General features: G+C 37.4%; 1 protein-coding gene across 1 annotated transcript in view; it reads left to right on the forward strand.

Annotated features, from left to right (window-relative positions):
• Positions 1–12,563, forward strand: part of LOC127837738 (uncharacterized) — a 107,699-nt gene that overhangs the window by 70,890 nt on the left and 24,246 nt on the right. The window contains exons 5-6 of the mRNA XM_052365054.1: positions 1,963–2,149; positions 11,118–11,274. Coding sequence (XP_052221014.1) covers positions 1,963–2,149; positions 11,118–11,274 — 344 coding nt within the window. The remainder of the gene's footprint in view (positions 1–1,962; positions 2,150–11,117; positions 11,275–12,563) is intronic.

Here is a 12,563-nt window from a genome sequence, read left to right on the forward strand (position 1 = left end):
CCGTCTCCGACAGTTTCTTGTTTTGTTTTAATTTGATAAAATAATGTATGGTTATTTTCAATATTAAAAATATCATGTTTGTGTTATTTTACATGCTGTAAGGCAAATAAAATCACCATTGTATTTTTATTTGGTTGGAAATTGCTTTAACATTGTAAGTAACATTAACTTACTCTTAAAAGATATCCTTATTGAAATTAATGCAGGCAATTATTTTAAAATATGATGGTGGCATGTTAATAATTATCCCCACGTTTTTCGGAGAAAAAGTGGGGATATTGTATTGATGTGTGTCTGTCCATCCGTCCTGGCCACCTGCTCCTCCTACACTATTAGCACTAGAACCTTGAAACTTACATACATGGTAGCTATGAGCATTTGTGTGACGGTGACAGTGACGGAATTTTGATCTTACCCCTGGGTCAAAAGTTATGGGGGTTGGGGCAGAGCCGGGTCAGAGATTTTCACTCATTTTTTAATGTTATTTTACATTAACTTCTTCATTTCTGCACCGATTTACTTCAAATTGATACTGAGCCTCTCTTATGACAATAGGGTCAATCTCAACTATGCATGGCCCCATTACCAACCCTGGGGCGCCCCGGCCACATATGCCACGCCCACCCAAAATTGCCTTTTACTATAATTTCTTCATTTCTACACCAATTCACTTCAAATTGATACTGAACCTCTCTTATGACAATACGGTCAATCTCAGCTATGCATGGCCCCATTACCAACCCTGGGGCGCCCCGCCCACATAGGCCACGCCCATCCAAAATTGCCTTTTACTATAATTTCTTCATTTCTACACAGATTCACTTCAAATTGATACTAAACCTCTCTTATGACAATACAGTTAATCTCAACTATGCATGGCCCCATTACCAACCCTGGGGTGCCCCGCCCACATAGGCCACGCCCACCTAAAATTGCCTATTACTATAATTTCTTCATTTCTACACCGATTCACTTCAAATTGATACTGAACCTCTTTTACGACAATACAGTCAATCACAACTATGCATGGCGCCATTACCAACCCTGGGGCGCGCCGCCCACATAGGCCACGCCCACACAAAATTGCCTTTTACTATAATTTCTTCATTTCTACACCGATTTACTTCAAATTAATACTGAACATCTCTTATGACAATACGGTCAATCTCAACTATGTATGGCCCCATTACCAACCCTGGGGCGCCCCTGGGTCAAACATGCGGCGTGGGGATACGCGTGGGCCTCTGCCGCGTCATTTCTAGTTGTTGTATAAAAAAATGTGTTTTTATGTCCCCCACCACTATAGTGGGGGATATATTGTTTTTGCCCTGTCTGTTGGTTGGTTTGTTGGTTGGTTTGTGTGTTTGTTTGTGCAAACTTTAACATTTGCAATAACTTTTGCAATATTGAAGATAGCAACTTCATATTTGACATGCATGTGTATCTAATAGAGCTGCACATTTTGAGTGGTGAAAGGTCAAGGTCATCCTTCAAGGTCAAAGGTCAAATACATGGGTCAAAATCGCTAATTTAATGTACACTTTTGCAATATTGAAGATAGCAACTTGATATTTGGTATGCATGTGTATCTCATGGAGCTGCACATTGTGAGTGGTGAAAGGTCAAGGTCATCCTTCAAGGTCAAAGGTCAAATATTTGGGACATAGTGTTTCACAAACACATCGCTTGTTGTTTTGTTTTTTATTAATGGTAGTTTTTTTATATAAGGGGGACAGTAATGTACTTTCAAATTTTCAGCCCCATAAAGTGATGAAAAATTACCCTGATATGTTTGAAACTCAATAAACTTTATTTTTAAGCCAGTGGAAACATTGAAGATTGCCATTTGTCTGTTGTGCATCATCTGTTATGCGCATCATTTGTCATCAGCGTTTACCTGGGGAACACACTAGACGCCACATTTATTGCCCAATCATTCAACTGATACTTCCTTTATTGCAGGTATCACACCAGTCAGGATTCAGGTTTGCAAACAAGAACATCCGTACGCGTCCCAAGATAATCAAGCCCAAGACCGTGCCCTTTGAGACCTCTGACCTAGTGACCTGGGTCACCAGCAAGTTTACCACGGTGACGACCTTCACCTCCCTAGATGGAGGTCAAGAGGTGACATTGGACATTGGGAAAGGTATGAATGAAAAAGCTTACAACCAGTGTTCTCTGGAAGCACCAGCAGCCCACGATTTCGCAGGTTACATTCAATCTAGATGCAAGCTACTTTTCCCCAAAATATGAAATGAAATGGCGCAAATACACCTGTTCTGGAGAACACTGTTACAACCCTCATAGTTTTAGGATGTTTTCGAATCCTTGGGGTATTCAATGTTTGTAGTCATCTTATACAAATGTCAATATCATTATTTTCAGTTTTTATGCCCCCGAAGGAGGGCATATAGTGATCGGACTGTCCGTCGGTCTGTCGGTCTTTCAGTCACACTTTGCATTAAGGTTTCGCGTTTAGGTTTCGAAAAATTCTCATAACTTCTATGTCCCTTCACATAGCAACTTGATGTTTGGCATGCTTGTATGTCTCATAGAGCTGCACATTTTGAGTGGTGAAAGGTCAAGGTCATCAAGGTCAAAGGTAAAAAAAACAAATCCATAGGGATGTAATAAGCTTTAAAGGGAGATAATTATCTGTACCTGCCAAATGATAAAAAAAATTAATAAATAAAAGTGGCGCAGTAGGGGGCATTGTGTTTCTGACAAACACATCTCTTGTTTCTTCTCATGGCTTAAGTGTAGTGTCATCATCATCTTGGCTGATAAAAGTTTGTCATATGTTGTACACAGAAGATCCAGATTTGCTAGGCCCGGTGCAATACCCTAGATTGAGTGTTGGGTCAAATCAAAAAATAATATAGCACTCACACTCACATAATTTTTTTTAAATCGTTCCATTCACTTACTTGAGCTTTCTATTATGGACTATTTTAGGTGTAAAAACATTTTCCACCGCCCCTGAGTCACATTTTGATATCAGAATTAAAACAGACATTATAAAGTAATATTTGATGAATGATTCACATTTTCAGATCAGAATTAATTTCCTAGAAAGTTATTATAATAAACAAGCTGTGTAAAAGATATAATCTGTTATATTACTCAAAGCAATAAAATTCACATTTTTTGCTAAATCAAGCCAACATGACAGATGACAATGTTAACTCTTTCTGGAACCGAATTTTGAAGGCCTTTGCAAACAGTTTGGATCCAGATGAGACGCCACAGAACGAGGCCTCTCATCAGGATCCAAACTGTTTGCTAATCTGATAGTATTCTTTGATTTTGTTTAAAAAGAAAATGCTAATTTTGGAAATTCTGCAGACGACATTTTAGCAGACGACAAATTTCCCAGCATGCAAAGGGTTAAGAATGAACTTTGGTATTTCATTATTGAACCATTTTTAGCAGACATTCCATGTTCCACTCCATTACTTAGACCTTTGTTAGTGTACTTCCAATTAATTAATCACAATTATTATGAATGTATGACTGGAAATTGGCCTTCCCAGATTTTGTTTTATTATAGGGAACGCAAATGAAATAGAAATGTTATACATTATTAACCATCTGTTGGTTTTTTGTGTGTTTTTATTACTAATTTGAAGACATTATGGTCCCTTATGCAATAATTTGCTCTTTATAGATATATTTTTGTACCAGCCATTGATGAAATTAAATACTGATTCTAATAAATGAAATGGAATATATCACGAAATTCAGTATGTTGTCAGCAATTTCTTCATAACAGGATAGATATAACTTGCAAAAAAGATTGTCATTTTTAACCAGGTTTTCCGAAGGAAAAAACTGGTTATTAGATTGGCGAATGCGGGCGGGCTGGCTGGCGGGCGGGCGGAACAAGCTTGTTCGGGCCATAACTATGTCGTTCATTGTCAGATTTTAAAATCATTTGGCACATTTGTTCACCATCATTGGACGGTGTGTTGCGCGAAATAATTACGTCGATATCTCCAAGGTCAAGGTCACACTTTGAGTTCAAAGGTCAAAAATGGCCATAAATGAGCTTGTCCTGGCCATTACTATGTCATTCATTGTGAGATTTTAAAATCATTTGGCACATTTGTTCACCATCATGGGACGGTGTGTCGCACGAAAGAATCACGTCAATATCTCCAATGTCAAGGTCGCCACGACTAAAAATAGATTTAAAAAAAACAAAAACTTACAAAGGGGGTTAATTTTGTTTGTTCATTTCAAAAGTTCAGTTTGAGTTTTCTCCCTTTATCAGATTTTTTTTCACAATGAAAACCTGGTTTTGTGACAATTTTGTCCCTTATTATCACAATAGTTTGAAACACAAAAAAATGACTTACTTTTCAATGTCGTAGTTGTTCATCATAAATAGAAACTTGAGTTTTTGTATGTGATAATTTTTTTGTTGCATCATTTTCTGCCCCCGGATCGATAGATCTGGGGTATATTGTTTTTGTCCTGTCTGTCTGTCTGTCTGTCTGTCTGTCTGTCTGTCTGTCTGTCTGTCTGTCTGTCTGTCTGTCTGTCTGTCTGTCTGTCTGTCTGTCTGTCTGTCTGTCTGTCTGTCTGTCTGTCTGTCTGTCTGTCTGTCTGTCTGTCTGTCTGTCTGTCTGTCTGTCTGTCTGTCTGTCTGTCTGTCTGTCTGTCTGTCTGTCTGTCTGTCTGTCTGTCTGTCTGTCTGTCTGTCTGTCCCAGATAACTTTTGCAATATTGAACATAGCAACTTGATATTTACCATGCAAGTGTATCTCATTGAGCTGCTCATTTTGAGTGGTGAAAAGTCAAGGTCATCCTTCAAGGTCAAAGGTCAAATATCATTGTATTTTTCTTTCCTAAAACTTTAACCTTCGTTAAAGTTTTTTCATAACTTTTTTAATATTGAACACAGCAACTTCATATTTGGCATGCATGTGTATCTCGTGAAGCTGCTCATTTTGAGTGGTGAAAGGTCAAGGTCTACGTGCAAACAGCATTAAACCAGAACAGCCTGAACTCGTAGACTGTTCAGGTTTTATGCTGTTTGCTGCTCATCAGTATCTAAGGTTTGGAAATGAATGCTTTAAAACTTGAATTTAGTAAGAAAGGTATTTTATGAATTGTAATTTTCTAAGGGACTACAAATGCGTTAAAATAGGTATCTAAGTGGTAACGGGTTAAAATTAGATCACTAGATCAAATTGAAAAAAAAAACCAGCACAGCTGTAACTCCATACATTATGGCGTTAGCTAATTGAGGTCCAGTTACCTTTTAATCTGTGCACATTTTCTGAACATCAGCATTTCTGCATGTTTAAGTGGAAATGTGAAATAAATGATCTTAACCTGGTAACATGTCTCCAGATGTGAAGTTTTCATTGACATTAATCTGGAGAATAATTATTAAGTTGCAGTAAGTACGTCTTACGATACAAGTAATTACCATTTAATGGTACAAGTCCTTAATATCTTCTGTTTAGGTCAGTACAATTAACCATTAAATAAATGTTTTGTTTGGTCAGTCAGGCAACCAAGTCACACCTTTTCTGGGTCAGCTGGCTTACAAGTACTAAGTGCACATACTCAAGCCTGGAACAGACTGCAGTGTCATATTTAGATTAAACCTTTTTAACCCATTCATGCCTTGCGTCCTGAAAAAAGGACATTGCAAACAGCGTTGACCCAGATGAGACGCCGCATAAATGACGCTTAAATGAATTTCTTTATGAAATATTCTAAATATAGAAATAAATATACTTGACACCCCTAATTTTGGAAATAAATTGATCCAATTTAGAAGGATGGGAGAGTCCACTGGGCATAAATGGGTTAATTTAAGCTTGATTGCATCAAAAGCCTAAGGCTTATTTGAAATGCTCTAGAGTCCATCTCCTGGGACTAGAACCTGTACTTGGTGCCTTTTGGGAGATTTAAAGTACGCTCCCACTGTGGGGATTCGAACCCATGACCGCGAGGCAGACAGGATATACTACACCACAGCGACCTCAACTGCCCTACTTGAATAAAAGCCGGAGTAAGACTTGCCCTAGAAAAGATTTCATGATTTAGCTATGTGGGAGGGCCTGGGATCAAACAAGCAATCCTCTGATATTTAGTCCGGCGCTCTATCAACTGAGCATAATGGTCTGTTTAACCCTTTACCACTTTGTTATGTGTTAAAATAGATTGTAGAATGAATGCTGAAGAAATAAGTTAACCCATTTATGCCTAGTAGACTCTCCCATCCTTCTAAATGGGATCAATTTATTTCCACAATTAGGGATTTCTAGTATACTTATTTCTATATTTAGAATATTTATAACAGAAATTCCTTTAAGCAAACAGCGAAGACCCTGATGAGTCGCCGCATCATGCGGCGTCTCATCTGGGTCTACGCTGTTTGCCAAGGCCTTTTTTCTAGACACTAGGCATAAATGGGTTAAGCCTTAAAATGTGTCAAGTGATAAAGTGATAATTTATATTCCATATATGGTATTCTAAAATGTTATAATGCTATCAATTCCTTGAACATCATTTTAAACTTGCAGGTTTTTATCAGATTGAAAAACTAGCAAATTGTTTGTGATTTTGTATATAAGACAAAAATATCACAACCAGAACCAGTTCTGTTCTTCCAAAAATTTGAGAAAAAAAACACTTTAACTTTTTTTTACACAGGAGAATGATTATTCATCTCAGAAGGGTATTGGTGCCTGAGGAATTGTAGTGTAATGGAGGATCAAATAAGTTATTCTCAGAAGGATATTGGTGCCTGAAGAATTTTAATGTAATTGAGGATCAAATAAGTTTTTATGTTTGTATTCACATTATATGTGTAGTAATGCTTGTAAAATGGGATCGAATAAAGTGAATCCCTAAATCACTTTGTCACAAGCCATTAGAGTTGGAAATCCTAAACCTTTGCATGTTTCAGCTCAAAATGGCTGCTGTCAAAATCTAATCTCTTCTCTTTATTCTTGTGCTGTAATGACCTAAATGGCTAATCCCTATAGAGAATTTGATACACTTTGGCTCTTAAAATGAAAAACCTGCTCCACTGACCATGTGTAGTAAAAGTATTTTATTCTCTTGGGTCCTATTAATTACATCCCTGAAATTGAAATCTGGAGATGTATTGCAATGGAGTAAACTCTTTACCACTCATATTCCTATTTTTACACATTTGTAGTCACTTCGAAAGTTAAATTCAATTAAAGACCTTTCTTACTAGATTCAAGTTTTAAAGTGGTCATTTCCAACCCTTAGATACTGATTAGCAGCAAACAGCATTAAACCTGAACAGACTGCCAGTTACTCACAGGCTGTTCTGGTTTTATGCTGTTTGCACATAGCCATTTTAGCATTGCCTCTGAGTGGGAAATGGTTAACCCTTTCAGTGCGGGAACCGTATTTTGAGGGCCTTTGCAAAAAGTTTGGATCCAGATGAGACGCCACAGAACGTGGCGTCTCATCAGGATCCAAACTGTTTGCTATTCTGATAGTATTTTTTGAAAAAAATCGAAGAAACTGCTAATTTTATAAATTCAGCAGACGACATTTTAGCAGAAGACAAATTTCCCAGCATTCAAATTGAGTTAAGAAAAAGAGGCTGCTCATGCAGTTGACATAAATGAACAGTGGACTACTATTTCGACAAATCAATATTTTTTTGTCAAATTTGATTTGAAGATCAGAGCTCGGGATAAAATACTGAAAGGCATAAAAACTCATTTAATTAAACACAAAAACTATTTAAGATTAAAATATCCATTATATAGAAAGGAAAATGGATTATCAAAATTTGAATTGAAAGCTTGTTTACAATTTAATGAAAAACATTTAAATACTTTAATAGGGGAATAGGGGTAGGGGGGGGGGTGGGGGGGGGGGGGGGGCGATGATCCGACTTTGGATACCACTAACTGTTAACAGAGTAATGGCCCATTTTCAGGGTTAAAGTCTTCCGGTTTGTGCTGGTTTTTCAGGGCACCAAAAGGTCATTTTCGTAATTCATGTAAATTCGATGAGATAATTTAGGGGGGATGACCCCCCTTGCATTGTCCAAGCAACACGAAACGTTTATCAAGCAAACAAAAACACGGAAATAAAAATAGACCCTTTGTAATGGATATTGCGAACGTGTTTCGTGGAAAGAGCTGCAATTTCGGTAAATTAACAAAAGCAGGTGCCACAAAGAGTAATCGTTCTTTACATTGTAATCTGCGCAAAAAATAAAGGGAGGCAAGCGTTTGCGACATTGTCAAATTATTTATGTCAAACGAGCGCCATAATCAAAAATATTTGCTTTTCGAGGTAAAACGAATACAAAAAATGAAGTTTCTTGAACCAAATTCGAGTACAAAGGTGCTAGAATCGGACGTTAAGAATAAATCGCGATGGGATTGGTTGGCTAAAGTTGTTGAACGTGGAGTGAAATTTGGCGAATGGCTGAAAAAACAGACATCCCTGGTGTATGTTTTTGTGTACCATGCAGAAAGACAAGTTATAAATTGTCCGGAAATAAGGCAATGAAAGCCCATGCGATCGACAAAGCACACACATGCAATGTCCAAACCGTAAAAACTAACCAGTTCATTGTTGATTGAAATTTTTGGTGTCTGACTATAAAAAAAAAAAATATATATAATTAACTCTCCTTCATAAAATGAACTTGCAAAATAGGTGAGATTTTTAAGATTTTGTGTTAATTTTTATACGCCCGTATAAAATACAGGACGTATTATGTGAAACCCCTCGGCGGGCGGGCGGGCGGCGGGCGGGCGGCGGGCGGAAGGCATCACTTTGTCCGGACTCTAATTCAAATTGTATTCATCCGATCTTCACCAAACTTGGTCAGCAGTTGCATCTAGTTGATATCTAGGCCAAGTTCGAATATGGGTCATGCCGGGTCAAAAACTAGGTCATAGGGTCAATAAGTGCATTTTCAAAGGGGCCACTTTGTCCGGACTCTATTTCAAATTGTATTCATCCGATCTTCACCAAACTTGGTCAGCAGTTGCATCTAGTTGATATATAGGCCAAGTTCGAATATGGGTCATGCCGGGTCAAAAACTAGGTCATAGGGTCAATTAGTGCATTTTCAACGGCGCCACTTTGTCCGGACTCTAATTCAAATTGTATTCATCCGATCTTCACCAAACTTGGTCAGTAGTTGCATCTAGTTGATATCTAGGTCAAGTCCGAATATGGGTCATGCTGGGTCAAAAACTAGGTCAAAGGGTCAATTAGTGCATTTTACTTTGTCCGGACTCTAATTCAAATTGTATAAATCTTATCTTCACCAAACTTGGTCAGTAGTTGCATCTAGTTGATATCTAGGCCAAGTTCGAATATGGGTCATGCCAGGTAAAAAACTAGGTCATAGGGTCAATTAGTCCATTTTCAACAGCGCCACTTTGTCCGGACTCTTATTCAAATTGTATTCATCCGATCTTTACCAAACTTGGTCAGTAGTTGCATCTAGTTGATATCTAGGTCAAGTTCGAATATGGGTCATGTCGGGTCAAGAACTAGGTCATAGGGTCAATTAGTGCATTTTCAACGGCGCCACTTTGTCCGGACTCTAATTCAAATTGTATTCATCCGAAACTTTTAAACAACTTTTTATCCTGCGTCAAAGTGGTATGGGGGTATAAGTCACATTCAGTGACAAAGCTCTAGTTCAAGTTGAATTCACCAAACTTGGTCAGAGGTAGTATATAGATTATATATCAGTCAGGTCTGATTGGAGACATGCAACCGATTAACACATGCAATATTTTTATGCAATATTTTTATCCAGTTTTATTTTGCGATATTTTCATCGGGTTTATTTTTATAATTTTATTCTTGTGATACGCCCGTTTTAAAAACGGGACGTATTATAGTTTCACCCTTGGCGGGCGGCGTCCATGGCAGTGTCCGCTCTCTAATTCAAATAGTTTTCATCCGATCTTCACTAAACTTGGGCAGAAGTTGTGTCTAGACAATATCTAGGTCAAGTTCGAATATGGGTCATGCTGGGTCAAAAACTAGGTCACGGGGTCACTTAGTGCATTTCAAGGATTAAGCATGGTGTCCGCTCTCTAATTGAAGTAGTTTTCACGCGATCATCACCAAATTTGGTCAGAAGTTGTGTCTAGATGATATGTAGGTCAAGTTCAAATATGGGTCATGCCGGGTCAAAAACTAGGTCACGAGGTCACTTAGTGCATTTCAAGCATTAAGCATGGTGTCCGCTCTCTAATTGAAGAAGTTTTCATCTGATCTTCACCTAATTTGGTCAGAAGTTGTGTCTAGATGATATGTAGGTCAAGTTCGAATATGGGTCATGCAGGGTCAAAAACTAGGTCATGAGGTCACATAGTGCATTTCAAGCATTTAGCATGGTGTCCGCTCTCTTATTGAAGTAGTTTTCATCCGATCTTCACCTAATTTGATCAGAAGTTGTGTGTAGATGATATGTAGGTAAAGTTCGAATATGGGTCATGCCGGGTCAAAAATGGGGTCACGAGGTCACATAGTGCATTTCAAGCATTTAGCATGGTGTTCGCTCTCTAATTGAAGTAGTTTTTTATCCGATCTTCACCTAATTTGGTCAGAAAATGTGTCTAGATGATATGTAGGTCAAGTTCAAATATGGGTCATGCCGGGTCAAAAACGAGGTCACGATGTCACTTAGTGCATTTCAAGCATTGAGCATGGTGTCCAAAACCTTCGAACGGGCGTATCTTGTGACAGTTTGGCACTCTTGTTTAGCTATTTTTTATTTGTTATTTTGCTAAGTCTCAGGAGCTTCCGGGGGCCGAAAAGGCCCCCTGGGCCCCCAACCATGTGCGTGTAGTGTCATGTAATATGGCCATTTCCAGACTAGCTTGTGCAGTCCGCACAGGCTCATCAAGGGCAATACTCCGCTTTTACTAAAAAATTGGTTTAAAGGAAGCCTTTTGTAAGGAAAGTCAAATCTAGGCAGCAATTGTCATCCCTCATGATGAGCCTGCATAGGCTATTCTGGGACGACACTTTGCCCACATGCGTTGAGCCCATTTTTCCAAGGCCTAGCTACAATCACATAATAACAGCTTGATACCATAGATAATCCCGTCACAATCGTGTTCCAGCTGTCATGATGCCCCAAGCACTGGGCCAGTCCTCAGAGTGCCTGAATAATCTGATGCAGACTGGTACAGACCAGCAGTTGGCTGCCAGGGCGACCCAGTCTGTACAGCAACCACTCACGGGATGTCAAATCAGGCACAGATTTACCCCAAACACTAAGTAATCAATACATTATTTTCTATTGTATTTGTTTGTTATTCAGACGACCAGTACATTACGGCCTCAATAAGAATGTCACATTAGGTTTGTGTGTGTGTTTTTTTTTATCATATGTTTTTGTATTTTCTATTTGTAATTTGTCTACTAAATTGAGAATATGAAACAATATTACATGTAAATGTATCCAAAGAAAGTATTCTTTTAAAAATTGTTTAAAGCCCAGATTTAATGTTGTCTATGATACACGTTGCAATATTTCATATAAACGTTCTGTAGTTATTAGTTTGCCTTAAAATAATTATTGAGAGAGATATTCTTGTGTTAGCAGTTACTTTTTAATTTGGATACCTCTTTTTGTAAAATTATAAAAATATCTTGCAGTGTAATTAAAATAACATAATATTCGACAAATGATCTCAACCAATAATATGAAAATAAGACCTAACAATAATTGTTCATGTTTTCATGTTTTATATTCCTGAAATAGCAATGTATCTAATAGCAAAATTATAACAACTGCAGAAATATCTATAATGATAAGCAAAATTAAGGAGAATTCTTATATTTCAAGACAAAATTAACATCGTTGAACTTTTTTAGAGCTGTTTGTTCTAGGACCTGAATAAATTGCAAACTATACTAATTATTATCAATTTTGTCGACATGTATGCATTTTTCAGAAGTTATTGAACTGAAATACTTTTCAGACTAGGTGTTTGATTCAGTCATACCATTTTTGGTATTCAACAATTAAAGGGACTTGTTCACCGATTTTGGAGATGACAATTTTCTTTTGACACGTGTTCAGAAAATAAAAAACACTATAAATCAGGGAGCGAAATACCACAAATGATGCAGTCTCATAATGAAATTTTGGCTGCATTTATGAATTATCATAGTTTGATATCGATAAAATGATTAAATGTTACAAACGTGCAACAAATAGATAATTTGAAATGATTCTGTTGTTTTGCGTTATGTTGTGTTGCAACATGTGGATTATTGAAGTCAAGTATAATGTGATAATATTATATGTTAATATAAAATGACAGGTTTGTCTCATTGTGTCTTTGAAAAACCATTCAAGCTGTGGTTACACACTAATTATTTCAGTTTAATGAGGCTTAAAATAATATGATGATAAATGTTAGAAATAAAAATTAAATGATACAATTGTCAACGAGAACTACTATGTTTTTAAATTCTCTGAAATTGTAGAGGAAGATGATTTTTTATGAGGGGTTTTCATCGCCATTTTCAATTTTGCAAAGGAATGAACCCCAAAATGA

Source organism: Dreissena polymorpha, chromosome 7 (genome assembly GCF_020536995.1).
Source record: "Dreissena polymorpha isolate Duluth1 chromosome 7, UMN_Dpol_1.0, whole genome shotgun sequence".
NCBI lineage: Eukaryota > Metazoa > Mollusca > Bivalvia > Myida > Dreissenidae > Dreissena > Dreissena polymorpha.